General features: G+C 39.5%; 1 protein-coding gene across 8 annotated transcripts in view; it reads left to right on the forward strand.

Moving 5' to 3' along the window:
* Positions 1-26,460, forward strand: part of HERC2 (HECT and RLD domain containing E3 ubiquitin protein ligase 2) — a 235,206-nt gene that overhangs the window by 63,516 nt on the left and 145,230 nt on the right. For all 8 annotated transcript variants that reach the window (XM_086363170.1, XM_086363210.1, XM_086363152.1 and 5 more), the window contains 5 exons: positions 5,919-6,119; positions 9,130-9,358; positions 9,462-9,586; positions 21,727-21,905; positions 25,995-26,179. In XM_086363170.1, coding sequence (XP_086219296.1) covers positions 5,919-6,119; positions 9,130-9,358; positions 9,462-9,586; positions 21,727-21,905; positions 25,995-26,179 — 919 coding nt within the window. The remainder of the gene's footprint in view (positions 1-5,918; positions 6,120-9,129; positions 9,359-9,461; positions 9,587-21,726; positions 21,906-25,994; positions 26,180-26,460) is intronic.

Here is a 26,460-nt window from a genome sequence, read left to right on the forward strand (position 1 = left end):
TGGTTATTAATCCCTTATCAGGAAGATGATTTACAACTGTTTTTCCATCATTCTATGGTTTTCTTTTTATTCTGTTGATAATGTTCTTTGATGCACAAAAGTTTTAATTTTTCTTCTGTTTTCACTGCTTTCAGTGTCATATACATATCCAAGAAATACATGATCATGTAGATTTTCCAGTCTTCTAATAGTTTCATAGTTTGAAGTCTTATGTTTTATGGTCTTTGATCCATTGTTTCATATATGATGTAAGATAAGGATCAAATGGATTCTTCTGCAGTTTTCCCAGCACTGTTTATAGAAAAACCTTTGTTCTTTCCCCACTGAATAGTCTTGGCACTTGTCGAATATCATTTGACCATATAGGCAATGTTTACTGTAGTCTGCTTCATTGGTCTTTGAATCTGACTTTGTACCAGACCACACTGTTTTGATTAATGTAGTTTTTTGTTAAGTTTTGAATTAGGAATTAATCTTTTCCCAACTTGGTTATTCCTTTTCAAGATTCCTTTGGTTATTTGGGATACCTTGAGATTTCATTGGCATTTTAGGATAAATCTATCAATTTTGTTCTATGTATTTTGAAATTTTTGTTTGATACATACACATTTTGAATGTTTGGTTGTCTTGGTGAATTGACCTTTCGGTTGTTTTTCAGTGCCCCACTTGATCCTTGTTTTTCCTTGCTCTGAAGTTTCTTTTTTAATGTAGGTACTCCATTTTAATTTTCTTAGTAATTGTGTATTATAACTCTTCCAGCCTTGTTTGAAAAAAATTTAAGAAGTCTATATTTTAGTTCCTCTGCCTATCCATTAAAATTTAGAATAATCATGTCTGTGTTTGCAGAAATACCTTGCTTAGGTTTTGGTAGAGATTGTGTTCAGCCTATTACCAGTTTGTGAAGAATTGACATTTTTGCTACATTGAGGTTTCTAGTCTATTAAAATATTATGTTTAAATGTTTATTTGCATTTTTGTTGATTTCATTTATCAGGGTTTTCAGCATATAAATCCTGTTTTGTTAAATCTATATCTTTTTAAAACATTTATTTTCAATTTGAGGATAATCTGGAGTGGAATGTTAGTTGCTCAGTTGTGTCCAACTCTTTGCTTTGCGGACTGTAGCTTTCCAGGCTCCTCTGTCCATAGAATTTTCCAGGCAAGAATACTGGAGTGGGTTGCCATTCCCTTCTCCAGAGGATCTTCCCAATCCAGGAATTCAATTTGGGTCTCCTGCATTGCAGGCAGGTTCTTTACCGTCTGAGCTACAGAGATAATTGCTTTACAATATTGTATTGGCTTCTGTTGTACAACATGAATCAACCATAAGTATATACATGTCTGTCCCTCTTGTCCTCCCTCCCAACACCACCCCCCACCCCTCTAGGTTATCACAGAACACTGTGTTGAGCTCCCTGTGTCATAGAGCAACTTCCCATTAGCTATCTATTTTGCATATGGTAGTGTATATGTTTCACTGCTGCTCTCTCAGTTCGTCCCACCTCTACTTCCCCTGCTGTGTCCACAAGTCTTCTCTATGTCTGCATCTCTATTCCTGCGTGAAAATAGGTTTATCAGTATCAGTTTTCTAGATTTTACATATATATGCATTAACACACAATATTTGCTTTTCTCTTTCTGACTTACTTCACTCTGTACAACAGGCTCTAGGTTCATCCACCTCACTAGAACTGACTCATATGTGTTCCTTTTTATGGCTGAGTAATACTCCATTGTATACATGTACCACAACTTCTTTATCCATTCCTCTGTTGATGGACATCTAGGTTGCTTCCAGGTCCTGGCTATTATAAATAGTGCTGTGATGAACATTGGGGTACATGTGCCTTTTTCAGTTATGGTTTCTTAGGGTATATGCCCAGTAGTGGGAATTACTGGACTATATGGTAGTTTTATTCCTAGTTTTTAAAGGAATCACCATACTGTTCTTTAGAGTGGCTGTATCAGTTTATATGCCCACCAGCAGTGCAAGATGGTTTTTTTCCACACTCATTTATTGTTTGTAGATTTTTTTTTGCTGATGGCCATTCTGGCTGGTGTGAGGTGATACCTCATTGTAATTTTGATGTGCATTTCTCTAATAATTATGAGTGATGTTGATCATCTTTGCGTGTGTTTTTTAGCCATCTATACGTCTTCTTTTGAGAAATGTTTAGGTCTTCTGCCCGTTTTTTGATTGGGGTATTTGTTTTTCTGCTGTTGAGCTACATGAACTGCTTGTATATTTTAGAAATTAATCCTTTGTCAGTTGTTACATTTGCAATAACTTTTTCCTGCCATTCTGGGGGTTGTCTTCACCTTGTTCAGAGTTTCCTTGCTATGCATGGGGCTTCCCTGGTGGCTCAGTGGTAAAGAATCCACTTGCCAAAGCAGGAGATGTGGATTCATCCCTGGCTCAGAAGATCCCCTGCAGAAGGAAATGGCACCCCATTGCAGTATTCTTGCTTGGGAAATCCTATGGCCAGGGGAGCATGGTGGGCTACAGTCTGTGGAATTGCCAAAGAGTTGGACATGCTGTAGTGACTGAATAATTGCTGATAAAAGCTTTTAAGTTTAATTAAATCCCATTTTTTTTTACTTAAATTACTGTAGGAGGTGGATCAAAGAGGATTGTTGTTTTATTGTTTAGTGGCCAAGTCCTGTCCAACTCTTTGTGACTTCATGGACTGCAGCACATCAGGCTCCCCTGTCCTTCAGTGTCTCCCACAGTTTGCTCAAACTCATGTCCATTGAGTCGGTGATGCCATCCAACCATCTCATCCTCTGTCACCATTTCTTCTGCCCTCAATCTTTCCCAGCATCAGGGTCTTTTCCAGTGAGTTGGCTCATCACATCAGGTGGCCAGAGTATTAGAGCTTCATCTTCAGCATCAGTTCTTCCAGTGAATGTTAAGGACTGATGTCCTTTAAGGTTGACTGGTTTGATCTCCTTGCAGTTCAAGGATTCTCAAGAGTCTTCTACAGCACCACAGTTCAAAAGCATCAAATTCTTCAGCACTCAGCTTTCTTTATAGTCCAACTCTCGCATCCATACATGACTACTGGAAAAACCATAGCTTTAACTATATGACCCTTTGAAGCAAAGTGACGTCTTTGCTTTTTAATATGCTGCCTAGGTTTCTTATGGCTTTTCTTCCAAGGAACAAGCATCTTTGAATTTCATGGCTGCAGTTACTGCCCCCAGTGATTTTGGAGCCAAGAAAATAAAATCTGTCCCTGTTCCTTTTTTTCTTTTTTCCCCATCTCTTTGCCATGAAGTAATGGGACCAGATTCGATGATCTTAGTTTATTGAATATTGAGTTTTAAGCCATTTTTTTTCATTCTCCTCTTTGACCTTTTTCAAGAGGTTCTTTAATTCCTGTTCTGTTTCTACTGTTAGAATGGTATCATCTGCATATTTGAAGTTCTTGATATTTCTCCCGGCAATCTTGAATCTAGTTTGTGATTCATTCAGCCCACATTTTGCATGATGTACTCTGCATGTAAGTTAAATAGGGTGACAGTATACAGGCTTGACATACTCCTTTCCAAATTTGGAACCAGTCCATTGTTCATGTCCAGTTCTAACTGTTGCTTCTTGACCTGCATAAGGGTTTCTCAGGAAACAGGTATATTCCCATCTCTTTAAGAATTTTCTAGTTTGTTGTGAATGGTGTGACCCACACAGTCAGGGTTTAGCGTAGTCAGTGAAGCAAAAGTAGATGTTTTCTGGAATTCCCTTGCTTTTTCTATGATCCAACAAATGTTGGCAGTTCGATCTCTGGTCCCTCTTCCTTTTCTAAACCCAGTAACTACATCTGGAAGTTTTCAGTTCATGTACTCTTGAAGCCATGCTTGAAGAATTTTGATCATTATCTTGCTGGAATGTGAAATAAGCACAATTGTATGGTAGTTTGAACATTCTTTGGTATTGCCTTTCTTTGGGATTGGAATGAAAACTGACCTTTTCCAGTTCTGTGGCCATTGCTGAGTTTTCCATACTTGCTGACATATTGAGTGTAGCACTTTAACAGCATCATCATTTAGGATTTTAAACAGCTAGAATACCATCACCTTCACTAGCTTTGTTGGTAGTAATGTTTCCTTAGGCCCACTTGACTTCAGCTTCAGGATGTTCTCCTCTGGGTGAATGACCATAATCATGGTTATCCATGTCATTAAGACCTTTCTTATATACTTTTGCGTATTCTTCTCACCTCTTCTTAAACTCTCTGCTTCTATTTAATCCTTATGCTTTCTATCCTTTACTGTGTCCATCTTTGCATTAAATATTCCCTTGATTATCTCCAAATGTCTTGAAGAGATCTCTGATCTTTCCTATCCTATTCTACTGTTTTCCTATATTTCTTTACATTGTTCATGTAAGAATGCTTTCGTATCTATCCTTACTATTGTCTAGAACTCTGCATTCAGTTGGATATATCTTTCTCTTTCTCCTTTGATTTTTGCTTCTCTTTCCTCAGCTATTTGTAACGACCCCTCACACATGCACTTTACCTCCTTGGATTTCTTTTGGGATGATTTTGATCAGTGCCTCCTATACAACGTTATAAACCTCTGTCCATAGTTCTTCAGGCACTCTTCCTACCAGCTCTAATCTCTTGAAGCTATTTGTCACATCTACCGTACGATTGTAATGGATTTGATTTAGGTCGTGCCTGAATGGCATTTTCCCTACATTCTTCAGTTTAAGCCTGAATTTTGCAATCAGGAGCTCATGATCTGAATCACAGTCAGGTCCAGGTCTGGTTTTTTCTGACTGCAGAGATTTTCCATCGTGAGGTGCAAAGGATATGATCAATTTTGTTTCAGTATTGACCTGACATGGTGATGTCCATGTTTGAAGTCATCTCTTGTGTTGTTGGAAGAGGGTGTTTGCTTTGACTAGTGTGTTCTCTTGACAGAAGTCTGTTAGCCTTTGCCCTGCTTCATTTTAATACTCCAAGGCCAAATGTGCCTATTGTTCCAGGTATCTGTTGACTTCCAGCTTTTGCATTCCAATTTTCTATGATGAAAAGGACATCTTTTTTTTTTTTTCTTTTTTGGTGTTCTAGAAGGTCTTGTGGAACTTTATGGAACCATTCAACTTCAGCTTCTTCGGCATTAGTGGTTGGGGCATAGATTTGAATGACTGGGATGTTGAATAGGTTTGCCTTAGAAACCAACTGAGATCATTTTGTTGCTTTTGAGATTCCACCCAGGTACTGCATTTCAGACTCTTTGGTTGACTGTGAGGCCTACTCCATTTCTTCTAAGGGATTCTTTCCACATGGTCATTGAATTGAATTCACTCATTCTCATCCATTTTAGTTTTCTGATTCCTAAAATGCCTGTGTTCACTCTTGCCATTTCCTGCTTGATCACTTCTAATTTACCTTGATGCATGAACCTAAGATTCCAGGTTCCTAAAGCCACTCCCCATCCCTTTACTAAGCCACCTTTTATCTTGATATTTAAGGTAAATTTCTTATAGATACTGTATAGTTAGGTTTTGGTTTTGCTGTATCCTGATGATCTCTCTCTTTCTGTTTTTATGTTCAGACCCTTGTCTGTCATTTATTAATTTTTTTGTTTGCTTTCTTCTTTTTGTTCCTTTATTGTTTCCTGACTTCTTTGGGGTTATTTGAATAGATTTTAGTTTTCAGTTTTACTCAGTTGCTTAATTTTGGTAGCAAACAGAGTTTTGAAAACAAGATGGAGTACTGAATTGAGAGGAAATTGGAAGCTGTTAGTATGTGAATTAGATAACTGAAAATGCTTGCGCCTTTGGGACAGTTAGAGGGATGAAAAAGTAGTAATTTAGGGCATCTTTGTCATTCCTAATGGTGAATCTCTTGTGGAACAGGCTGATAACTGATTGTGTAGATTCATTTTAGGTTCTTGTGTTTCTTCCATAGAGTTTTGCTTGGTCTTCCTGTTCTGAGTGGTCCATTGGCCTTCGTGTCCCTTTTGTGGTGGACATCTGCTCAATGACTTTTGAGCAGTTAGATCTCCTACTTCGGCAAGTGAGTGAGGGGATGGATGGCACTGCTGACTGGCCCCCACCTCAAGAGAAAGAGTGTATGACTGTGGCAACACTCAATCTTCTACGACTTCAGGTATTAATGCTTTTTCTTTCCTTTTCCCCATTACATAAGTGTCTTAGGTATTTATAATGATGTTTATGCATATTACAGGGCATGGGGTTTAGCCTGTTAAATGAACTACTATTGAAAATTTTGAAGTGTCTTAAAGTAAGATTGTGAGGGAGTATAATGTTTATGAGGCTTAAAAAAATCAATCTGGTTATTTTGTGTTTATCCTGTAAGTCAGTCTCTGCATGCAGGTAAGAATATATATATTGATTGTGTTATTACGGCTGAATTCAGCTTGTTGGCATTCATCAGACAGTCAGTCTTGAATTTATGGTTACTGTATGTAAAGATGTAACTGGGTATGACAGTAGATGATCAGCTGGATGTGGTTGCCAGTCTCTTCTCTGGCCTGAGAGGAGAACTTCATTCCGGAAGTTCTGCTTCCTCCAGTAGTACCTCCACTTCCTCACAGGAGACGTTAAGGATAAATGCCAGTGTAAGAAAAGCTACACTTAACGTTACCATATGTAAAATAGATAGCCAAGGGGAATTTGCTGGGAATTTGCTGTGTGTCTCAGGAGACTCAAACAGGGGCTCTGTATCAACCTAGAGGGGTGGGATGGGGCGGGAGATGGGAGGGAGGTTCAAAAGGGAGGGGATATGTGTATACCTGTGGCTGATTCATGTTGAGGTTTGACAGAAAACAGCACAATTCTGTAGAGCAATTATCCTTCAATAAAAAAATAAAGCTACAAAGTTTTTTTCCTTAACTTTTTTAAAAAGTAAAACTGTAACTAAAATCTTTGATCATGTTTTTCTTTGTAATAAAACGCCTATGACTTAATGTCAAGAGAACAATATTTCTGAGCAAAATAATTTTCCTCCTTTATAATGTGAGGGTTTCTATGTGACCCTTCATGTCCCCTTTTTGTTCTCTCCCCTTTTTGTCTTGGCTTTCAAAAAGCAGGAAAGTGAATGTAACTTTTAATTGCAACATGGAATTAGCAGAAGGTTAGAAATTGCCTCCCTTCCCCAGGAGTCTTTTACAGAAGCTCGTTCACAAGCGCACCAGTGGTGTGGTGTCCTTGTTTCCTGTTGCTTCCCATGGTCTTTAGTGACTCCGTTGCTTTTGCCACAGCTGTGGAGAAAGACCTTGTACAGGTCCTAGGCTTGGTTCCATTAGGGCGTATGTACCTAATGCTGTGTTTTCCCATTGCTTTGTTTTGTCTTTCAAGGTCTTTTAGTCCTGTCTTAAAAAATTAACTCACATAGCTTAATTCGTAAAAAGAATTCAGTTTGAGAGTATTTATTCAATATGTGGATTTAATCTTTTATATTTGTGATTACTGATGTTTTGTGTAAGTTTGTTCATCATTTTATTATCTTTTGGTCAAGTTTCTCAGATTTTTTCCTTTCAGATCGCTTTAATTGTTCCCAAGTTTTGAAATTTTGATTTCTGGACATTACTCATATTATAGAAAAAATTTTAACTATTTGTGAATTTCCCAACATGTTAAGTTAATCAGTATTTCTCTTCCTGAAAAATACAGGGGTTATAGGATGCCTTAAACCTAAATGTCTCTTTCCACCATTAGTATTTGAATTATTTGGTAGTCTGTTACATTGACTCCAGGGACTTTTTGTGTGTGTGTGCAGCTAATAGAAGAACACTCCCAATTGCAATAGATAAGATATTCTGATTTTAGGGTTGTTAAAACATGAAAGAAAATACCTCCTAGAATTTGTGAAATATAATTATTTTTAAACTTTCCTTCAATTAATTATTATAATTTTGAGAGGTCATACTTAACTCTGATATGTAGTCCTTTTTTTTTTTTAAATCAGTTTGTTTTGCTATTGTTACTTATATCACCTCTCTCCTGGATATCTCCTTCAGTAAGTTTCTTCATTAAGGTCTGTGAGTTATAACGTCTGAAAAACTTTATTAGCTTCAACATCTCTTGAGATAATTTAATAAGGCTTAATTTTTTAGGTTGTATGTTGTTTTATCAGCTGCTGCTGCTGCTAAGTCGCTTCAGTCGTGTCCGACTCTGTGCGACCCCATAGACGGCAGCCCATCAGACTCCCCCGTCCCTGGGATTCTCCAGGCAAGAACACTGGAGTGGGTTGCCATGAAGATTTTCTACTGTCTTCTGACCTTGTTGCCAGTGAGAAATCATTACTGGTGCAGTTGTTGTTTCTTTGTAGCTAATTTGTCTTTCCCTTTGGTGACTTATTGGATTTTTGCCCTTGTTTTGTGATTTTAATATATTATGTCTAGGATTTATTCTTAGCTTTGGACATGTCCTCAGAGGGCAGTTTTATACTTTTGTCTGTGAGGTTCCATTGAGTTCCTCCGGCTCTAGATGAGTTTTAGTGTTCAATTCTTGACTTGTGATATCCATACTTAGATTGATATAACTTTGATTTCACATCTGCTTGTAAGGCAGGCTGAGTCTCTGATTTCCTGTGGGTTCTCTGTGCCCAAAGCTTTGTGTGCGTAGTGTGTTGCCCCCCAGGTCCTGGCTGACTGACAGGCAGCTCCTGTTCAGTGGGCCTTCCTGTGTCTCAAAAGGCTTTGGTGTGCTCTCAGAGCCCAGAACCCCTTAGCTCCTGTTGTGTATGTGTCTGTGTGAGTCCTGGTTTAGCTCTTGAGGCATTTCTTTATATACCCTCAGCTTGACTATCTACTCTTCTAATACTTTTTTGATTGTTTTATAGTCCTTATTTCTATGGTACAGGTGGTTGAGAGTGGGGTGGAGGTGCTGTTTCCACAGGGTTTAATGACTTTGTTGATATTGAGCTTTTCTGTATATGTACTTATAGTTAGGTTTAAAAAATTCCTCTTATGGAAATACTTTACCTCAGATTCTCAATTACTATGGATAAACATTTTTTAGTTAAAAAAATACCTATACTGGAAGTTTTTCCTTTACTATTTGAATAAAACTCAATTTGAGATATTATTTTAATAAAAATTTGAAAAGCATTCATTTTAAGGGCTTCTAAGTAAAAATTGTTTTTCTCCTTTCAGTTGCATGCTGCCATTAGTCACCAGGTTGACCCAGAATTCCTTGGTTTAGGTCTGGGCAGCGTCCTCCTCAACAGCCTGAAGCAGACCGTGGTGGCTCTGGCCAGCAGTGCAGGCGTGTTGAGTACTGTGCAGGCGGCTGCCCAGGCTGTGTTGCAGAGCGGATGGTCAGTGCTGCTGCCCACTGCCGAGGAACGGGCACGGGCACTCTCTGCTCTCCTACCCTGTGCAGGTGGGCTTGGGCCAGGAACAGGGGTGGTGTGGGGCTGGCACAGGAGGAGTGCTGACGGGATGGTGCTTACCACACACTGGCGAAAACACTTGCCCTTTTCCAGTTTCAGGTAATGAAGTTAACATAAGTCCAGGTCGTCGATTCATGATTGATCTTCTCGTGGGCAGCTTAATGGCTGATGGAGGCTTAGAATCAGCCTTAAATGCAGCCATTACTGCAGAAATCCAGGTATGGTCCTAGGAATATGTGTGTGTGCACGTGTGTGTGTAAGCTGATGGAAGCAATTTTAGTTACCAGTGAGCTGAGATTGAAACTTTGCCAGAATTAAAAAAACTTTGAAACATAAGACTTTTAGTAACATCTAAATATTTCTGCAATTAAAACTTTTCTAGTAGTTTAAAAGAACTGAGTTGTTAAGTATGATAAAATATACCCACTTTGTGTCTATTTATTAATAAGTGAATTTGACAGGTACCCCAATCATAATATAAATCATTGCCATCACCCCAGAAAGTGCCTTTGTGCATGTTAAGTTAGCATACTTTTCCTGCCTCTCTCAGAAGATGTTGGCCAGTTTGGGGGACTTTATTGGTTAAGGGACTTGCAGTGGTTAAGAATCTGCCTGCCAATGCAGGGGACCTGAGTTCAATCCCTGGTGCAGGAAGATTCCACATGCAGAGGAATAACTAAACCTGGGCACCCCAACTACTGAGTGGCATAACTACCAAAGCTGGTGTGCTTCATAACAAGAGAAGCCACTGCGCTCAGAAGCCCACACACTGCAACTGGAGAGTAGTCCTGCTTGTCACAACTAGAGAAAGCACATGTACAGCAACAAAGACCAGTGCAGCCAACACCAAATCAGTAAATAAGTAAAAATTAAAAGAAATTTTTTTGCCAGTTTTGATTTTCACATAAATGATATCATACAATAAGTACTGATTTGTGTTAGCTTTATTTTGCCTTGATAATGATTTTTAGATTCAGATATGCTGGATGCGTTATTAATTTTTGCTAGTGAGAAGTGTTTCCGTGTGTGATTATGGCACTGTTGATGTATCCATTCTCCTGTTGGTAGACATATGATGATTTTTGATTCTTAGAGCTGCTGTGATCATGCTGTGTACAAGTCCTGTAGTGAACACTTGTTTTTTTCTTTTGGGTAAACACTCTGAATTAGAATTTGCTGGATCCTAGGGTGAGTGTATACAATTTCTCAACGTGATTGTGCCATTTATTGCACATTTAAACAGCCAGTATGCGAGTTCTAGCCCTTTCTTGACCTCATTAACATGAGGCATGTCAGTCTTTTTTTAAAGACTATAGCTATTCTGGGAGTAGGGTGGGGTGTTAATTTGTATTTGCATGTGCATACTTGTCATTCATAGCTACTTTTGTTGCTCTTGTTGTCATAATAGTTTTCAATTTAAAAACTTACACTGATAAAATCGGATGATGTGAGTGTATTAAAAATGTTTTGAAAATATACCTACTTTGCTTAAATTGAAAAAAATTAGAAGCAGTCAAACAGTAGGGTGGGGTGTTAATTTTATTTGCATGTGCATATTTGTCATTCATAGCTACTTTTGTTGCTCTTGTCATAATAGTTTTCAATTAAAAAACTTAAACTGATAAAATCAGATGATGTGAGTGTATTAAAAATGTTTTGAAAATATACCTACTTTGCTTAAATTGAAAAAAATTAGAAGCAGTCAACATGTAATGATGTTAGTAGCAAGTATGATGCACTGTGTGCCTTTTCTCCCTCAGATGCTGTGCTGTGTACTTTACTTTCATTCTCTCTTTTAACTTTGTCAGCCATGTTGATGTCGACAAAAAAAATCAGTGGATCTAAAAAAGGGATAGAAAATTTTATTCAGGTCAAATATAGGATTATACCCCAGGAACAGCATCTCAGAAATTTCTGAGAACTATTGCACCCATTACAAGTCAAGGCACAGTTATATAAGTTTTTTGAGATAGAGGGCTGTACATTAAATGATGTTATTATTGACAGTTTACATAGTCCAGATCTAAGCCTCCTCATGGCCTCTTAGAAAATCAAGAAGGAGGGTTTTCTTTTAAGGTATTACATGTTGATCCTGGTAGAATGTTTCTCTTTGGTTGAGCAGGTATATCTGCTGATGAGGAGGTTTAGTTCATGCACAATGTGAATACACAGGGGCTTCCCTGGTGGCTCAGACGGTAAAGTGTCTGCCTGCAATGGGGGAGACCCAGGTTCGATCCCTGGGCTGGGAAAATCCCCTGGAGAAGAAAATGGTAACCCATTCCAGTACACTTGCCTGGAAAATCCCATGGACATAGGAGTCTGGAAAGCTACAGTCCATGGGGTTGCAAAGATTTGCACGCGGCTGAGTGACTTCACTTTTACTAATGTGAATACAACATGCACAGCGAGGAGAGAAAGGCCATAGGACAGAGAAAATTTTTCTGTTTAAAGTTTTCTTGTATTGCCAGAAAATGTGAGTTTTTTTCACTAGTGAAAAAAGTTGTCTTAAAATTTCATTTTAGGGCATGGACACAGAAGTACTACAGAAGTTAATAGTGGTGCTAAGGTATTGTAAGTAGTGAGTGGCAGTTTGTTGATTCTAGGCTGCTTCCTTCTCTTGCTGAGTCTCCTGTGGCTCAATGTAACAGCTCACCTGATGGGAGCTGTGATATGGGGACTAGACTCAAGCAGTGTTTTTAGAGCCTGTTAATTTAGTAAGCATATGTTGATTTTGTGCTTCCTGCTGGAGAGTGGAACCTTGGGAGGGGAAGAGAGGCTATAGAGTATACAGGTGCTGATCCTTAGATAATAATTAAGGTTCATAAAAAAATAGCCAAAAGGCCATTTGTTTTAAGACAAAAATACTTTGAAGCTACAGAAAGGCATAAATAAAAAACCTCATCATGTGGGATTAATCATTGTTAATATTTTTTTGTGTGTAGTCTTCCAGGCTTTCAAAAATGCAAATATTTACTAACAGTAGTAATTATAATGTTAGAATTGGTCTTAGTGGCTTGTATCTTTTTCACTCATCAGGTTGCCATGTCATCTATATTGAATACCTTTCTGCTATGTCCATTTGTTCTGTTGGCTTTGGGGAAGTCTGTCGTAAGGAAAAGGACTAATGTTTCCTTTTTTAAAAACAATTTCTGATTGTTGACCATTTAGGTTTTAGATATTTTTACTACTATAAATATTTTTTGTTGTTGTTGTTGTACTACTATAAATATTAATTCTACTTCCAAAGAAGGGTAGTGCCAAAGAATGTTCAAACTATCGTATGGTTGTGCTCATTTCACATGTTAGTACAGTTATGCTCAAAATTCTTCAAGTGAGGCTTCAACAGTATGTGAACTGAGAACTTCCAGATATACTAGCTGGGTTTAGAAAAGGCAGAGGAAGCAGACAGCAAATTGCTAACGTTGATTGGATCACAGAAAAAGCAAGGAAGTCCCCCCCGCCCCAAATCTGCTTCTGTTTCATTGACTATGAGAAAGCCTTTGTATGGATCACAACAAACTGGAAAATTCTTAGAGATGGGAATACCGGACCACCTTACCTGTCTCCTCAGAAACCTTTATGCAGAAGGTTATCAAGAACCTTTATCAAGAAGCAACAGTTAGGAACAACGGACTGGTTCCAAATTCGGAAAGGAGTAACATCAAGGCTGTATATTGTCATCCTGCTTATTTAACTTATATGCAGAGTACATCATGCAAAATGCCGGGCTGGATGAAGTGCAAGCTGGAATCAAGATTGCCAGGAGAAATATCAACAACTTCAGATATGCAGATAATACCACTTTAATGGCAGAAAGTGAAGAGGAACTAAAGAGCCTCTTGATGAGGGTAAAAGATCAGAGTGAAAAAGCTGGCTTGAAACTCAGCTTTCAAAAAAAGAAGCCAGTCCCATCACATCATGGCAAATAGATGAGGAAGGAGTGGAAGCAGTGACAGATTCTTTTTTTCTTGGATTCCAAAGTCACTGCAAACAATGACTGCAATCATGAAAGAAAAAGATACTTGCTCTTTGGAAGGAAAGCTGTGACAAACCTAGATAGCATATTAAAAAGCAGAAACATCCCTTTGCTAGCAAAGGTTTGTCTAGTCAAAGCTATGTTTTTTTTCTGGTAGTTACGTACAGATATGAGAGTTGTATCATAAAGAAGGCTTCACACCAAAGTAATGCTTTTGAATTGTGGTGTTGGAGAAGAATCTGGAGAGTCCCTTGGACTGCAGGGAGATTAAGCTAGTCAGTCCTAAAGTAAATCAACCTTGAATTATTAATTGGAAGCCCTGATGCTGAAATTGAAGCTCCAGTACTTCAGCCACCAGATGTGAAGAGGCAACTCACTGGAAAACATTCCCTTGCTGGAAAAGATTGAAGGCAGAAGGAGAAGGGAGCGGCAGAGGATGAGATGGTTGATGGCATCACCAACTCAACGGACATGAATTTGAACAAACTCTGGGAAATAGTGCTGGACAGGGAAGCCTGGTATGCTGCAGTCCATAGGTTGGAAAGAGTCGGACATGACTTAGTAACTGCACAACAACATTACTATAAGTAATTTTTAATTATATTCTTAAAGATTATAAGTTATTGGTTGTAAATGATAATTAGGAAAAAGATGGTAAAGATGGCAGAGTAGAAGGATGTGTGTTCATCTTCTGCAAGAACTCCAAAATTGCAACTCACTGCTGAACAACCATTAACAGGAGACTGTTGGATCCCACCAAAAAAAGATACCCTACATCCAACAGCAAAGGAGAAGGCCCAACAAGATGGTAGGAAAGGCGGAGTTGCATTTAGAATCAAACCCCATATCAGCCAGACACACTCAGAGGGCTCAAACAAAACTTTGTGCACACCAGGACCCAGGGACCCCACAGAGACAGCCAGACCTGCCTTTGATTGTTGGAGTGTCTCCTGTGGAGGCATGGGTCAACAGTAGCCTGCCGTGGGGACAGGGGCTCTGGCTGCAGCAGACCTAGGAGGCACGGTGTGTAGCATAAGTCCTCTTGAGGAGGTCACCATTAGCCTCACCATAGAGCCACCGAGCAGTCGACCCACAAACTGGAGAACAATTACACCAAAGACGTTCTTGCACTGTTACAAAAGTTCAAGGGCCCACAACAGATTTCCCAACCTGGGATTCCAGCAAAGGGACTGAGAACCCGAAGGAAGTTGACTTTGGAGGCCAGGGGATTTGATTACATAACTTCCATAGGACTGGGGAAACAGGCTCTTGGATAGGGCACAAACAAAACCTTGTGCACCAGGACCCAGGAGAAAGAAGCAGTGTCGCCACCAGAGACTGAGCCAGACTTGCCTGTAACAGTCCTGGCACAGGGTAAGGCACACTGAATGCGACAGTCCTGGGCGCTGCAGCATACTAGCATAATTCCTTTTGAAGGAGGCTGCCATTACCCATACCATGTTTTGGCCTCAGACCAAACTACAGGGAAGGAAGACAGCCCCACCCATCAACAGAAAAATGGATTAAAGATTTACTGAGCATGGCCCCACCCATCAGAGCTAGACAGCCAGGCCCTCCCATCAGGAAGCTTCCAAAAGCCTCTTATTCTTATCCATCAGAGGGCAGACAGAATGAAAACCACAATTGCAGAAATCTAACCAAACTGATCTCTGGTGGCTTAGACGGTAGAGCATCTGCCTACAATGCCGGACCCGGGTTCAGTCCCTGGGTCAGGAAGATCCTCTGGAGAAAGAAATGGCAACCCATTCCAGTACTCTTGCCTGGAAAATCCCATGGATGGAGAAGCGTGTTAGGCTACAGTCCACGGGGTTGCAAAGAGTTGGACACGACTGAGCGACTTCACTTTAACTTTCAACCAAACTGATCACATGGGTCACAAACTTGTCTAACCTAATGAAACTAAGAGCCATGCCATCTAGGACCACCCAAGATGGATTGGGTCCACTGGATGGGTCCACAAACCATGGTCCACTGGAGAAGGGAATAGGAAACTACTTCAGTATTCTTGCCTTGAGAACCCCATGAACAGTATGAAAAGGTAACAAAATATGACAGTGAAAGATGAACTTCCCAGGTCAGTACATGTTCAATCTGCTACTGGAGAAGAGTAGAGAAATAACTCCAGAAAGAATGAAGAGATGGAGCCAAAGAGAAAACAACACCCAGGGGTGGATGTGACTGGTGATGGAAGTAAAGTTCAATGCTGGAAAGAACAATATTGCATAGGAACCTGGAATGTTAGGTCCATGAATCAAGTTAGACTGGAAGAGGTCAAACAGGAGATGGCAAGAGTGAACATCGACATTTTAGGAATCAGCGGACTGGCGTGGGTGAATTTAACTCAGATGACCATTATATTTACTCTTGTGGGCAAGAATCTCTTAGAAGAAATGGAGTAGCCCTTGTAGTCAACAAGAGTCCAAAATGCAGTACTTGGGTGCAGTCTCGAAAAGGATGGACTGATCTCTGTTCATTTCCAAGGCAAACCATTCAACATCACAGTAATCCAAGTCTATGACCTGACTAGTAATGCTGAAGAAGATGAAGTTGAATGATTCTATGATGACCTACAAGACCTTCTAGTTCAGTTCAGTTCACTTCATTTCAGTTGCTCAGTCGTGTCCGACACTTTGCGACCCCATGAATCGCAGCATGCCAGGCCTCGCTGTCCATCACCATCTCCCGGAGTTCACTCAAACTCATGTCCATTGAGTCGGTGATGCTGTTCAGCCAGCTCATCCTCTGTCATCCCCTTCTCCTCCTGCCCCCAATCCCTCCCAGCATCAGAGTCTTTTCCAATGAGTCAACTCTTGGCATGAGGTGGCCAAAGTACTGGAGTTTCAGCTTTAGCATCAGTCCTTCCAAAGAACACCCAGGGCTGATCTTTAGAATGGACTGGTTGGATCTCCTTGCAGTCCAAGGGACTCTCAAGAGTCTTCTCCACCACCACAGTTCAAAAGCATCAATTTTTTGGCTCTCAGCTTTTTTCACACTCCAACTCTCATATCCATACATGACCACTGGAAATACCATAGCCTTTACTAGACGGACCTTTGTAATGGCAAAGTAATGTCTCTGCTTTTCAGTATGCTATCTAGGATGGTCATAACTTTTCTTCCAAGGAGTACAGAATGATCTCTGTTCGTTTCCAAGGCAAACCATTCCATATCACAGTAGTCCAAGTCTATGCCCCAACCAGTAACGCTGAAGAAGCTGAAGTTGAACGGTTCTATGAAGATCTACAAGACCTTTTAGAACTAACACCCAAAAAAGACGTCCTTTTCATTATAGGGGACTAGAATTCAAAAGTAGGAAGTCAAGAAACACCTGGAGTAACAGGCAGATTTGGCCTTGGAATACGGAATGAAGCAGGGCAAAGACTAATAGAATTTTGCCAAGAGAACGCACTGGTCATAGCAAACACCCTCTTCCAACAACACAAGAGAAGACTCTACACATGGACATCACCACATGGTCAAAACTGAAATCAGATTGATTATATTCTTTGCAGCCAAAGATGGAGAAGCTCTATACATTCAGCAAAAACAGGACTGGGAGCTGATTGTGGCTCAGATCATGAACTCCTTATTGCCAAATTCAGACTGAAATTGAAGAAAGTAGGGAAAACCACTAGACCATTCAGATATGACCTAAATCAAATCCCTTATGATTATACAGTGGAAGTGAGAAATAGATTTAAGGGACTAGATCTGATAGAGTGCCTGATGAACTATGGAATGAGGTTCGTGACATTGTACAGGAGACAGGGATCAAGACCATCCCCATGGAAAAGAAATGCAAAAAAGCAAGATGGCTGTCTGGGGAGGCCTTACAAATAGCTGTGAAAAGAAGAGAAGTGAGAAGCACAGGAGAAAAGGAAAGATATAAGCATCTGAATGGATAGTTCCAAAGAATAGCAAGAAGAGATAAGAAAGCCTTCCTCAGCAATCAATGCAAAGAAATAGAGGAAAACAACAGATCTTCTAGAACTAACACCAAAAAAAGATGTCCTTTTCATCATAGAGGATTGGAATGCAAAAGTAGGACCTCAAGAGATACCTGGAGTAACAGGTATGTTTGGCCTTGGAGTACAGAATGAAGCAGGGCAAAGGCTATCAGAGTTTTACCAAGAGAACATAGTGGTCATAGCAAACTCCCTCTTGCAACAACACAACTGGTGACTCTACAAATGGACATCACTAGATGGTCAACACTGTAATCAGATTGATTATATTCTTTGCAGCCAAAGATGGAGAAGCTCTATACAGTCAGCAACAACAAAACTGGGAGCTGAGTGGCTCAGATCATGAACTCCTTATTGCAAACTTCAGACTTAGATTGGAAAAAGTAGGGAAAACCACTATACCATTCAGGTGTGACCTAAATCAAATCCCTTAGAATTATACACGGGAAGTGACAAATAGACTCAAAGGATTAGTTCTGATAGAGTTCCTGAAGAACTATGGACGGAGGTTCGTAACATTGTACAGGAGGTGGTGAACAAAGCCATCTCCAAGAAAAAGAAATGAAAAAAGGCAAAGTGGTTGTCTGTGGAGGCCTTACAAATAGCTGAGAAAAGAAGAGAAGCAAAAGGCAAAGGAGAAGAGGAAAGATACACCCATCTGAATGCAGAGTTCCAAAGAATAGCAAGGAGAGGTAAGAAAGCCTAAGTGATCAGTGCAAAAAAATAGAAGAAAGCAATAGAATGGGAAAGACTAGATATCTCTTCAAGAAAATTAGAGGTACCAAGGGAACAGTTCATGCAAAGATGGGCAAATAAAGGACAGAAATGGTATGGACCTAACAGAAGCAGAAGATATTAAGAAGAGGTAGCAAGAATACATAGACAAACTATCCAAAAAAGATCTTAATGATCCAGATAATCATGATGGTGTGATCACTCACCTAGAGCCATACATCCTGGAATGTGAAGTCAAGTGGGCCTTAGGAAGCATCACTAGGACAAAGCTAGTGGAGGTGATGGAATTCCAGCTGAGCTATTTCAGATCCTAAATGATGATCTTTTGAAGTATTGCACTCAAAATGCCAGCAAATTTGGAAAACTCAGCAGTGGCCACAGGACTGGAAAAGGTCAATTTTCATTTCATTCCCAAAGAAAGGCAATGCTAAAGAATGTTCAAACTCACACATAATTGCACTCACCTCACATGCTAGTAAAGTAATGCTCAAAATTCTCCAAGGTAGTCTTCGACAGTACATGAACCAAGAACTTTCAGATGTTCAATCTGGATTTAGAAAATGCAGAGGAACCAGAGAGGAAGTTGCCAACATTCGTTGGATCATAGAAAAAGCAAGACGTTCCAGAAAAACATCTACTTGTGCTTCATTCACTGCCTAAAGTCTTTGTCTATGTGGATCACAACAAACTGTGGGAGATTCTTAAAGAGATGGGAATATCAGGCCACCTTACCTGCATCCTGAGGAATCTGTATGCAGGTCAAGAAGCAACGGTTAACAGAAAACAGCAAAATTCTGTAAAGCAATTATCCTTCAATTAAAAAATAAAAAGAAAAGAAGCAACAGTGAGATCTGACATGGAACAGTAGACTGGTTCCAAGTTGGGAAAGGAGTACGTCAAGGCTGCATATTGTTACCTTGCTTATTTAACTTATATGCAGCGTACATCATGCAAAATGCTGGGCTGGATGAAGCACAAGCTGAAATCAAGATTGCCGGGAGAAATATCAATAACCTCAAAGATGCAGATGACATCACCCTTATGGAAGAAAGCAAAGAGGAACTAAAGAGCCTCTTGATGAAAGTGAAAGAGGAGAGTGGAAAAGCTGGCTTAAAACTCAACATTCAGAAATTCAAGATCATGGCATCCAGTCCCATCAGTTTATGGCAAATAGATGGGAAACAATGGAAACAGTGACAGACTTTACTTTCTTGGACTCCAAAATCACTGCAAATGGTCACTGCAGCCTTGAAATTGAAAGACGCTTTCTCTTTGGAAGAAAAGCTATGACAAACGTAGACAGCATATTAAAAAGCAGAGACAGCCCTTTGCGGACAAAGGTCTGTCTAGTGAAAGCTATGGTTTTTCCAGTAGTCACGTATGGATGTGAGATTTGGACCATAATGAAGGCTGAGTGCTGATGAATTGATGCTTTTTAACTGTGGTGTTGCAGATAACTCTTTGAGAGTCCCTTGCACTACAAGGAGATCAAACCAGTCCATCCTAAAGGAAATCAGTCCTAAACATTCATTGGAAGTACTGATGCTGAAGCCAAAGCTCCCAACAATTTGGCCACTTGATGTGAAGAACTGAATCATTAGAAAAGACCCTGATACTTAGAAAGTTTGAAGGCAGGAGGAGAATGGGCTGATAGAGGATGAGATGGTTGGATGACATCACGGACTCAATGGATACTATTTTGAACAAGCTCGGGAGTTAGTGATACACGGGCAGGCCTGGTGTGCTGCAGTCCATGGTGTCGCAAAGAGTTGGTCATCACTGAGCAACTGAACTGAACTGATTATGAAAAAGTTTTAGTAATAAAATTTGGTCAAAAGCACACACAGTTTTAAGCTTTCCAACCCATGTCGCCTTCTTACCTTAATTGTGGGTGGCACAATTCTAGTCCAGCCACTTCTCAGGATGGAGCAGACTGTTGTGTTTAGACTTATTCTGGTGTTCACTGTTAGAAAATAAAGACCAGAAGGAAAGAAGTTGTATGCTTTTTTTGCAGTAAATTTGACTGCTAGAGGAATGCTTGGTATATAGTACATTTTCAGGAACATTGGTTGCATTTGACTGGCAAAAGATACCTCCTTCAGAACTTGTTTAAAATAATAACTTATTGAGTTCTACTTCACCTAGTATAAAATTCAGTTTTTTAAAGTGATTTTTTTTTGTATATTTGAAGAATTTTTCAGCCATTGTCACTAATGTCTAATTTCCTGACTTATCTCACTCCAGAAAGAAAGTTTGTGCTCCTTAATCGTTTCTGCCCATTCCCCACTCCTTGCAGCCACTGACTACCACTAATCCACTTTATGTTTGTAAAGATTTCTCTGTTTTGGACACTTCATATAAGTGAATTTGCACAGTGTGTGGCTTTTTGTATTTGGCTTTTTCTAGTTAACAGTGTTTTCAAAGTTCAGTGAGGTTGTGACCTTCATATTGTACTTAATTTTTTAAAATTGCTAGACAGTATTCTCTTGTATGGATATAGCACATTTTGTTTACCTATTTATCAGCTGATGGACATTTAGATTATTCCCTCTTTTAAGTTATTATGAATAATGCTGTTATGAATATTTGTGTGTAGGTTTTTTTGTGGACATATGTGTTTATTCCTTATGGGCATATGCCTTGGAGTAGAGTTGCTGAGTTTTATGGTAACTCTGTGTGTAATGTTTCAAGGTATAGTCAGAGTGTTTTCTTAAGTGACGGTACCATTCTACATGCCCAGTAACATTGTATGTCAGTTCCAGTTTCTCCATATCCTTGCTAGTGCTTGCTGTTAATACTATTCATCTTTTTTGTTCTACTGTCCTGACAGATGTGAAATTCCCTGATGACTAATGATGTAGAATATCTTTTCATGTGCTCATTAGCTATTTATATATCTTCTTTGAAGATATGTCCATTCATTTTTTGCTTACTTTACAACTAGGTAATTTATCTTTTAATTTTTGAGTTGTAAGAGTTCTTTCTCTATTTTTTAGGTCCCATGTCAGATACAGAACTTGTGGATATATCCTCTCATTCAGTGGTTTATTGCTTCATGTTTACAAAGCAGATAGATTCTGCCTAGGTGATCACATTGGGTGTTGTGAGGGCCAGTAGCAGGAGTAAAGATTCTAAGAGCTTCACAGAGGCTGGAGAGCATTTGCACTGGCAGCCTGGACAGTTGGGTTTGTAGGACAAATTGTCTGTTTACAAACAGAGCAGCTGCTGCTGCTGTTAAGTCGCTTCAGTCGTGTCCGACTCTGTGCGACCCCATAGACGGCAGCCCACCAGACTCCCCTGTCCCTGGGATTCTCCAGGCAAGAACACTGGAGTGGGTTGCCATTTCCTTCTCCAATGTATGAAAGTGAAAAGTGAAAGTGAAGTCGCTCAGTCGTGTCCAACTCTTAGCGACGCCATGGACTGCAGCTTACCAAGCTCCTCCGTCCATGGGATTTTCTAGGCAAGAGTACTGGACTGGGGTGCCATTGCCTTCTCCGACAGAGCAGCTGAGCAGTGTGATTTTCAGTGCTTGGCTGTGAGCCAGTGTCCCCAGGTGCATGGGTCAGCACACAGCTAGGCTGTGGGGTCCAGGCTCAGCCCACGGTGCCTCCACGCCTGCTTCTAAGATTACTGGTAACCAATTTGTATTTCATGAATTACAGGATATTGAAGCCAAAAAAGAAGCACAGAAGGAAAAAGAAATTGATGAACAGGAAGCAAATGCCTCGACATTTCATAGAAGTAGGACTCCATTGGATAAAGATCTTATTAATACGGGAATCTATGAATCTTCTGGAAAACAGTGCTTGCCTCTGGTTCAGCTTATTCAACAGCTTCTTAGGTAAATCGTATTAGATGTATTTTAATAGAATTATTGATTTTCATAATAAGATAGATTGAGTGCTGGGGACTCAAAAATGTCTTCAGTTGTTGAGGAGATACTCCAAAAAGTACCTCAGACAGACTTTAGAGCAGACTCTTAAATATAGGTGAAATGAGAGGTTAGAATGTATGAAGTAGAGATTCCAAAGGTTTTCTCACAGGAGAAAATTGGAGTGTGTGATAAGTGTAGGGTGAGATTCTTATCTTCATTATTAAGTAGGTAGATACAAATGAAAATCATCATGGTAAGATTTTTTTTAATAGTTGGTTGTGTCATTGGCCATTCTGTCTATCATAGATTTATATATATTTATTTCTAAGACAACTTTTAAAAGCTGAACTAAATAAAAGAATGGTGAGCATTGTATTTGAAGGACTTAATCAGAAGGAGGTAAGATCCAGTGAGAATCAGAATATAAACAGAGACTAACATAGATGAGGGCTGAAGTAGTTACTCACTGTTTGCTGAAAAATGTCAGCCTGTGTCACTGTGCCCTTCAAAAAAAGTGAAAGAGCAGGGTGGTTTCTGAAAGGCATTTGTTAGACATTGAAAAATTATTCTCCTTTATGTAACACAACTCCACTCCGTGTAAACCTGGCTCCTGGTTTATTTTTTATATAGAAAGGAAAGTGAGCCCTAGATCCAGAGCAGTGGTGGGTGTGCTTGTGTGGGTTGGCCTGCCCTCCACATGAGGAAACACCAGAGTTTACCAGGCATACTGTGGCTTTTAAAAGAGGATGTTTTATAGCTAATTCCTTTTATAGATTTTAGTAAATGCTAATTAAAAAGCTTTTTCTTATTTTAAAAAAATGATCTGATGATGGTTTTTTAAAAATCAATGTTTGTACATTGTAATCTTCAGAATCACAATTTGAAATAAAGTGAATTAACTCAGTGTATTTGGTGGTAATGAAAAGAGCTTGAGAATTTTTCCTGGAAAATTTCAGTTGTGACTGCTTGTGTAAAGTTGGCAGCTGAAACTCTGCCCAGTGTGGTAACTGTGGGAGTAATAACAGTAGTGTTTACATTGCAGAGTTAGTTAAGGATCAAGTGAGAAAATGGTCATTGTTATGCAGAAGTTTTAAAGCAAAAGCATGTAACTCAAGACGTGCTTTTCTGTGTTCTTAACTATGCCTTCCTTTGCTGAGGAGGCTGTGCCTAGGCCCACTGGTCTCACTGCCAACCAGAGGGCTCCCTGTTCTCCATCCTGTGGTAGGTTACCATCCTCATGAGAGGCCAGCTCTCTTGCTCTCCTGCCTGTTCAGACCGTCTCTTCCCTCGGTGTGTAGAGACCTGTCCCTCTTAACCTGCCTGCACCTGTGCTATTTAGTCTGGCAGTCATTTGCCACATTGATGTGATGAACATTTGAAATGTGTCCACAATGTAGCCAAGACACTGAGATTTTATTTTTTTATTAATTAAAATTCAAATTAAAAACTTAGACCTGATTCAACTATTAGAAAACTTATGTTTGGAATAAGCCATATGAATTTACCTTTTCATCTCTTCGTTCTTATGAGCCTTAAGTGCAGATCAGGTATTTGCAATGAAAATTTAGTTATCTGAATTGAAATGTACAAAATACACAAAATATACAAATGTACAAAATATACAGAATACACAATGGCTTTTGAAGACTTTATGTAAAAAAGAACTGATATAAAACTCTCAGTGTTTTTTATTGGTTTTACATTGAAATGATAATATTTTAAGTATATGGTAATAAATACATTATTAACACTGATTTTACATGTTCTTTTTACCTTTATTTGTGTGACTGGTAGACATTCTAAATTACGTGTGTAAGTCCCTGGCAGACGTTTCCTGTTGCACCATGTTCTCTATACCATTCTCACATTGTCTTCTGACCCTTCCTCTTTACTTTTGGTTCCTTTGGCATACAGGCAGGAGTTGGCCCCACAGCAAGTTTATAATGAAGATGTACTTATTTGGAAAACACAAAACAAAAACTGAATCATGGAAGTAAATAGTACCTTAAAGTTTTTTGGAAAAGAGAAAAAGAATAATGTATGAATGACTTTCTCACTGACAGAATGCCTGTGATCTCTGCTCTTTTCATAAGCATAGATAATTTGCCTTTCCTCTTAGAGAGATAGACTTTAACATTTATTTCCAACCTTAAGGTTTTGTGACTAAATGAGACTCATGTATTGACTTGGCTGATGGAGTTGTTGAAAAATAATCTGAAGGTTTACAGTTTGGAGATTTTGGAGACATCTGATGCATTTTATTATTTGGACAACAGGTTGGAGAAATTGTAGTTTGCCCAAAGCAAGCCATGAAACAGATTTCAGAGTAACTCCTATCCTGACAAAGAGCCACAGAAAACCATTTATATTTGGAAATAGAGAGCTATGAAGATTTTTAAGTCAATGAAACTCTGTCAGAATTATACACTTTGACTGTGGTTCTGAATTTTTTATTAGGGAAATAACATTTGTATTGTGTTCTGTTAATATATTTTGCTCCATCATGTATGGCATAAAAGCGAGATTCTAGACTGTTTCTTTTAGTGATACGGTTATCAGGGCAGGTTATCGGTCAGGTTATCAGGTCATGGAGCAGGAAGATGAGGTGAACCGAAAACAAAGCCCTGAGTACCCACTTGCATTTTGTGTGGCTGGGAGTGCTGAGCACAAGCCAGGGTTCCCTGTTGCCTTTTGTTTGCAACCCTGTCTGTGTATGTTGATGTGTGTCTTCTGCTTCTGTCCTCACTCCACGGCTATAGGTAGAGTAGAGTGAGGACAGAATGAGTTCCTGGACTGAGGCCTGGGGGCAGGTATGGTTGTTGGAGGTTCTGCTTAAACTTGCTATTGTGTAAGAAATCAAAGAAGTGGACCAGAATGCTTCTCCATGGCCTGGTGTTGTGCAGAGGTTCTGGACTTTTCTGCTCAGTGACCATGCCAGGCGCTCTTGGCTGGAATAGGGCTGGTGTGGTGGGGCTACATTGACAGAAGTTCCCAGCCAGGCTCTGCTTTGGCTCTTCTCTTTCTCTGACTTACTTTCTCTTCCTCTTCTCAGGACCACAGGGCAGGCCTCGTCCGCTTGGTGCTGGGCTGTCCCTGAGTGGTCGGGTCTGATCTGGTGTTCTCCGTGCCTTCTAATCTGCCTTCACACTCACTTGAGTTACCTTCTTGGACACAAAAAGGATAGCACATTTCTTTCAAAACTTGGTGGCTGAGCACTGCAGAATTTATTCCCAGCAGCCTGGCACTCTGTCACCTACAGTGTCCACTGTGTCCACTCCCCTTCTTTGTCTTGACCTCTGTGCCCTTGTTCCTTTGCATTCTGCTCATGGAACATTTAGTACTGTTCTAATTATACTTTCTCTTTTCTCCCCAATTATCTACTGATGGTTCATTACTCAAGTTGGATCCTGCAGTTGGTATCAGACCCTCTTCTCCTTTCCTTGTTTCTGTGTTCTTTGAGCACCTTTTAACTGTGACGTTTTTTATTTGTACCCACTCTGGTCTTCCTTCTTGTACTTTCTGAACCCTGGGTATCCTTCACATGGCCCACTCTGGTGCTTAATTGAGTAGATCTGAAGGTAGACTTGTGAGGCAGATGCAGAAATGTGAGTGGATCTTATCTTTAAGAATAGTGTTGCATTTGTATTTGAAATGAAGTGCGAGTGGATCTTATCTTTAAGAATAGTATCACATTTGTATTTGAAATGCAGCTTTGGATAAAAAATTATATAACAGTTACTTTTCCTTCCAAAGGTTTATAGAGGAGTTTTCTATTATTTTGGACTATTCCATGCAACTCCTTAAGAGCACATTTGTAAGGCAAGGGGTATCATTCTACCTTTGAGTGTCTTCTGCACGCCTCTGCTTAGTTTTGAATGAGGTATGCTTATTGCATGTACACCTGACACATTGGGGAAGGAAGCCAGCCGCAGGTCACGAGGGTGTATGGTCTTTATTTCTGATTTTAATTTATGTTGTGATTTTTTTTTACATCCCTCCCCCCTTTAAATACAAACATAACTTGCTTAATTTTGCAATTTTCTTTCTCCTACATAGAAACATTGCTTCTCAGACAGTAGCCAGATTGAAAGATGTTGCCCGTCGGATATCATCATGTCTAGACTTTGAGCAACATAGTCGTGAAAGATCTGCTTCATTGGATTTGTTGCTGCGTTTTCAGCGCTTACTTATCAGTAAACTTTATCCAGGAGAAAGTGTTGGTCAGACTTCAGAAATTTCTAGTAAGTTACTTTAAGTGTTAAAGTGTCTTGTATATATTTTGACTTTTTTATTTAGGCTTTCTGACATACCTATTCTGCATGGCCTACATGTGTAGGTTTTATACTATTAGATGTACCAATTTTGGAGGACTTTATTTTACATCTACTTTTTATTTTGGACAGATATTTCTGTTTTAAACTCATCAGTATTTTTATTTCATTGTGTTAACATTTAAATTCCTTAGAGATGAGAAATAGCATCCTTTATGTTCAGGTTAGGAGAAGGCAATGGCACCCAACTC

This window comes from Bos grunniens, chromosome 2 (assembly GCF_055505025.1).
Source record: "Bos grunniens cultivar Pamir isolate PY7600 chromosome 2, Bosgru_T2T1.0, whole genome shotgun sequence".
Classification (NCBI taxonomy): domain Eukaryota; kingdom Metazoa; phylum Chordata; class Mammalia; order Artiodactyla; family Bovidae; genus Bos; species Bos grunniens.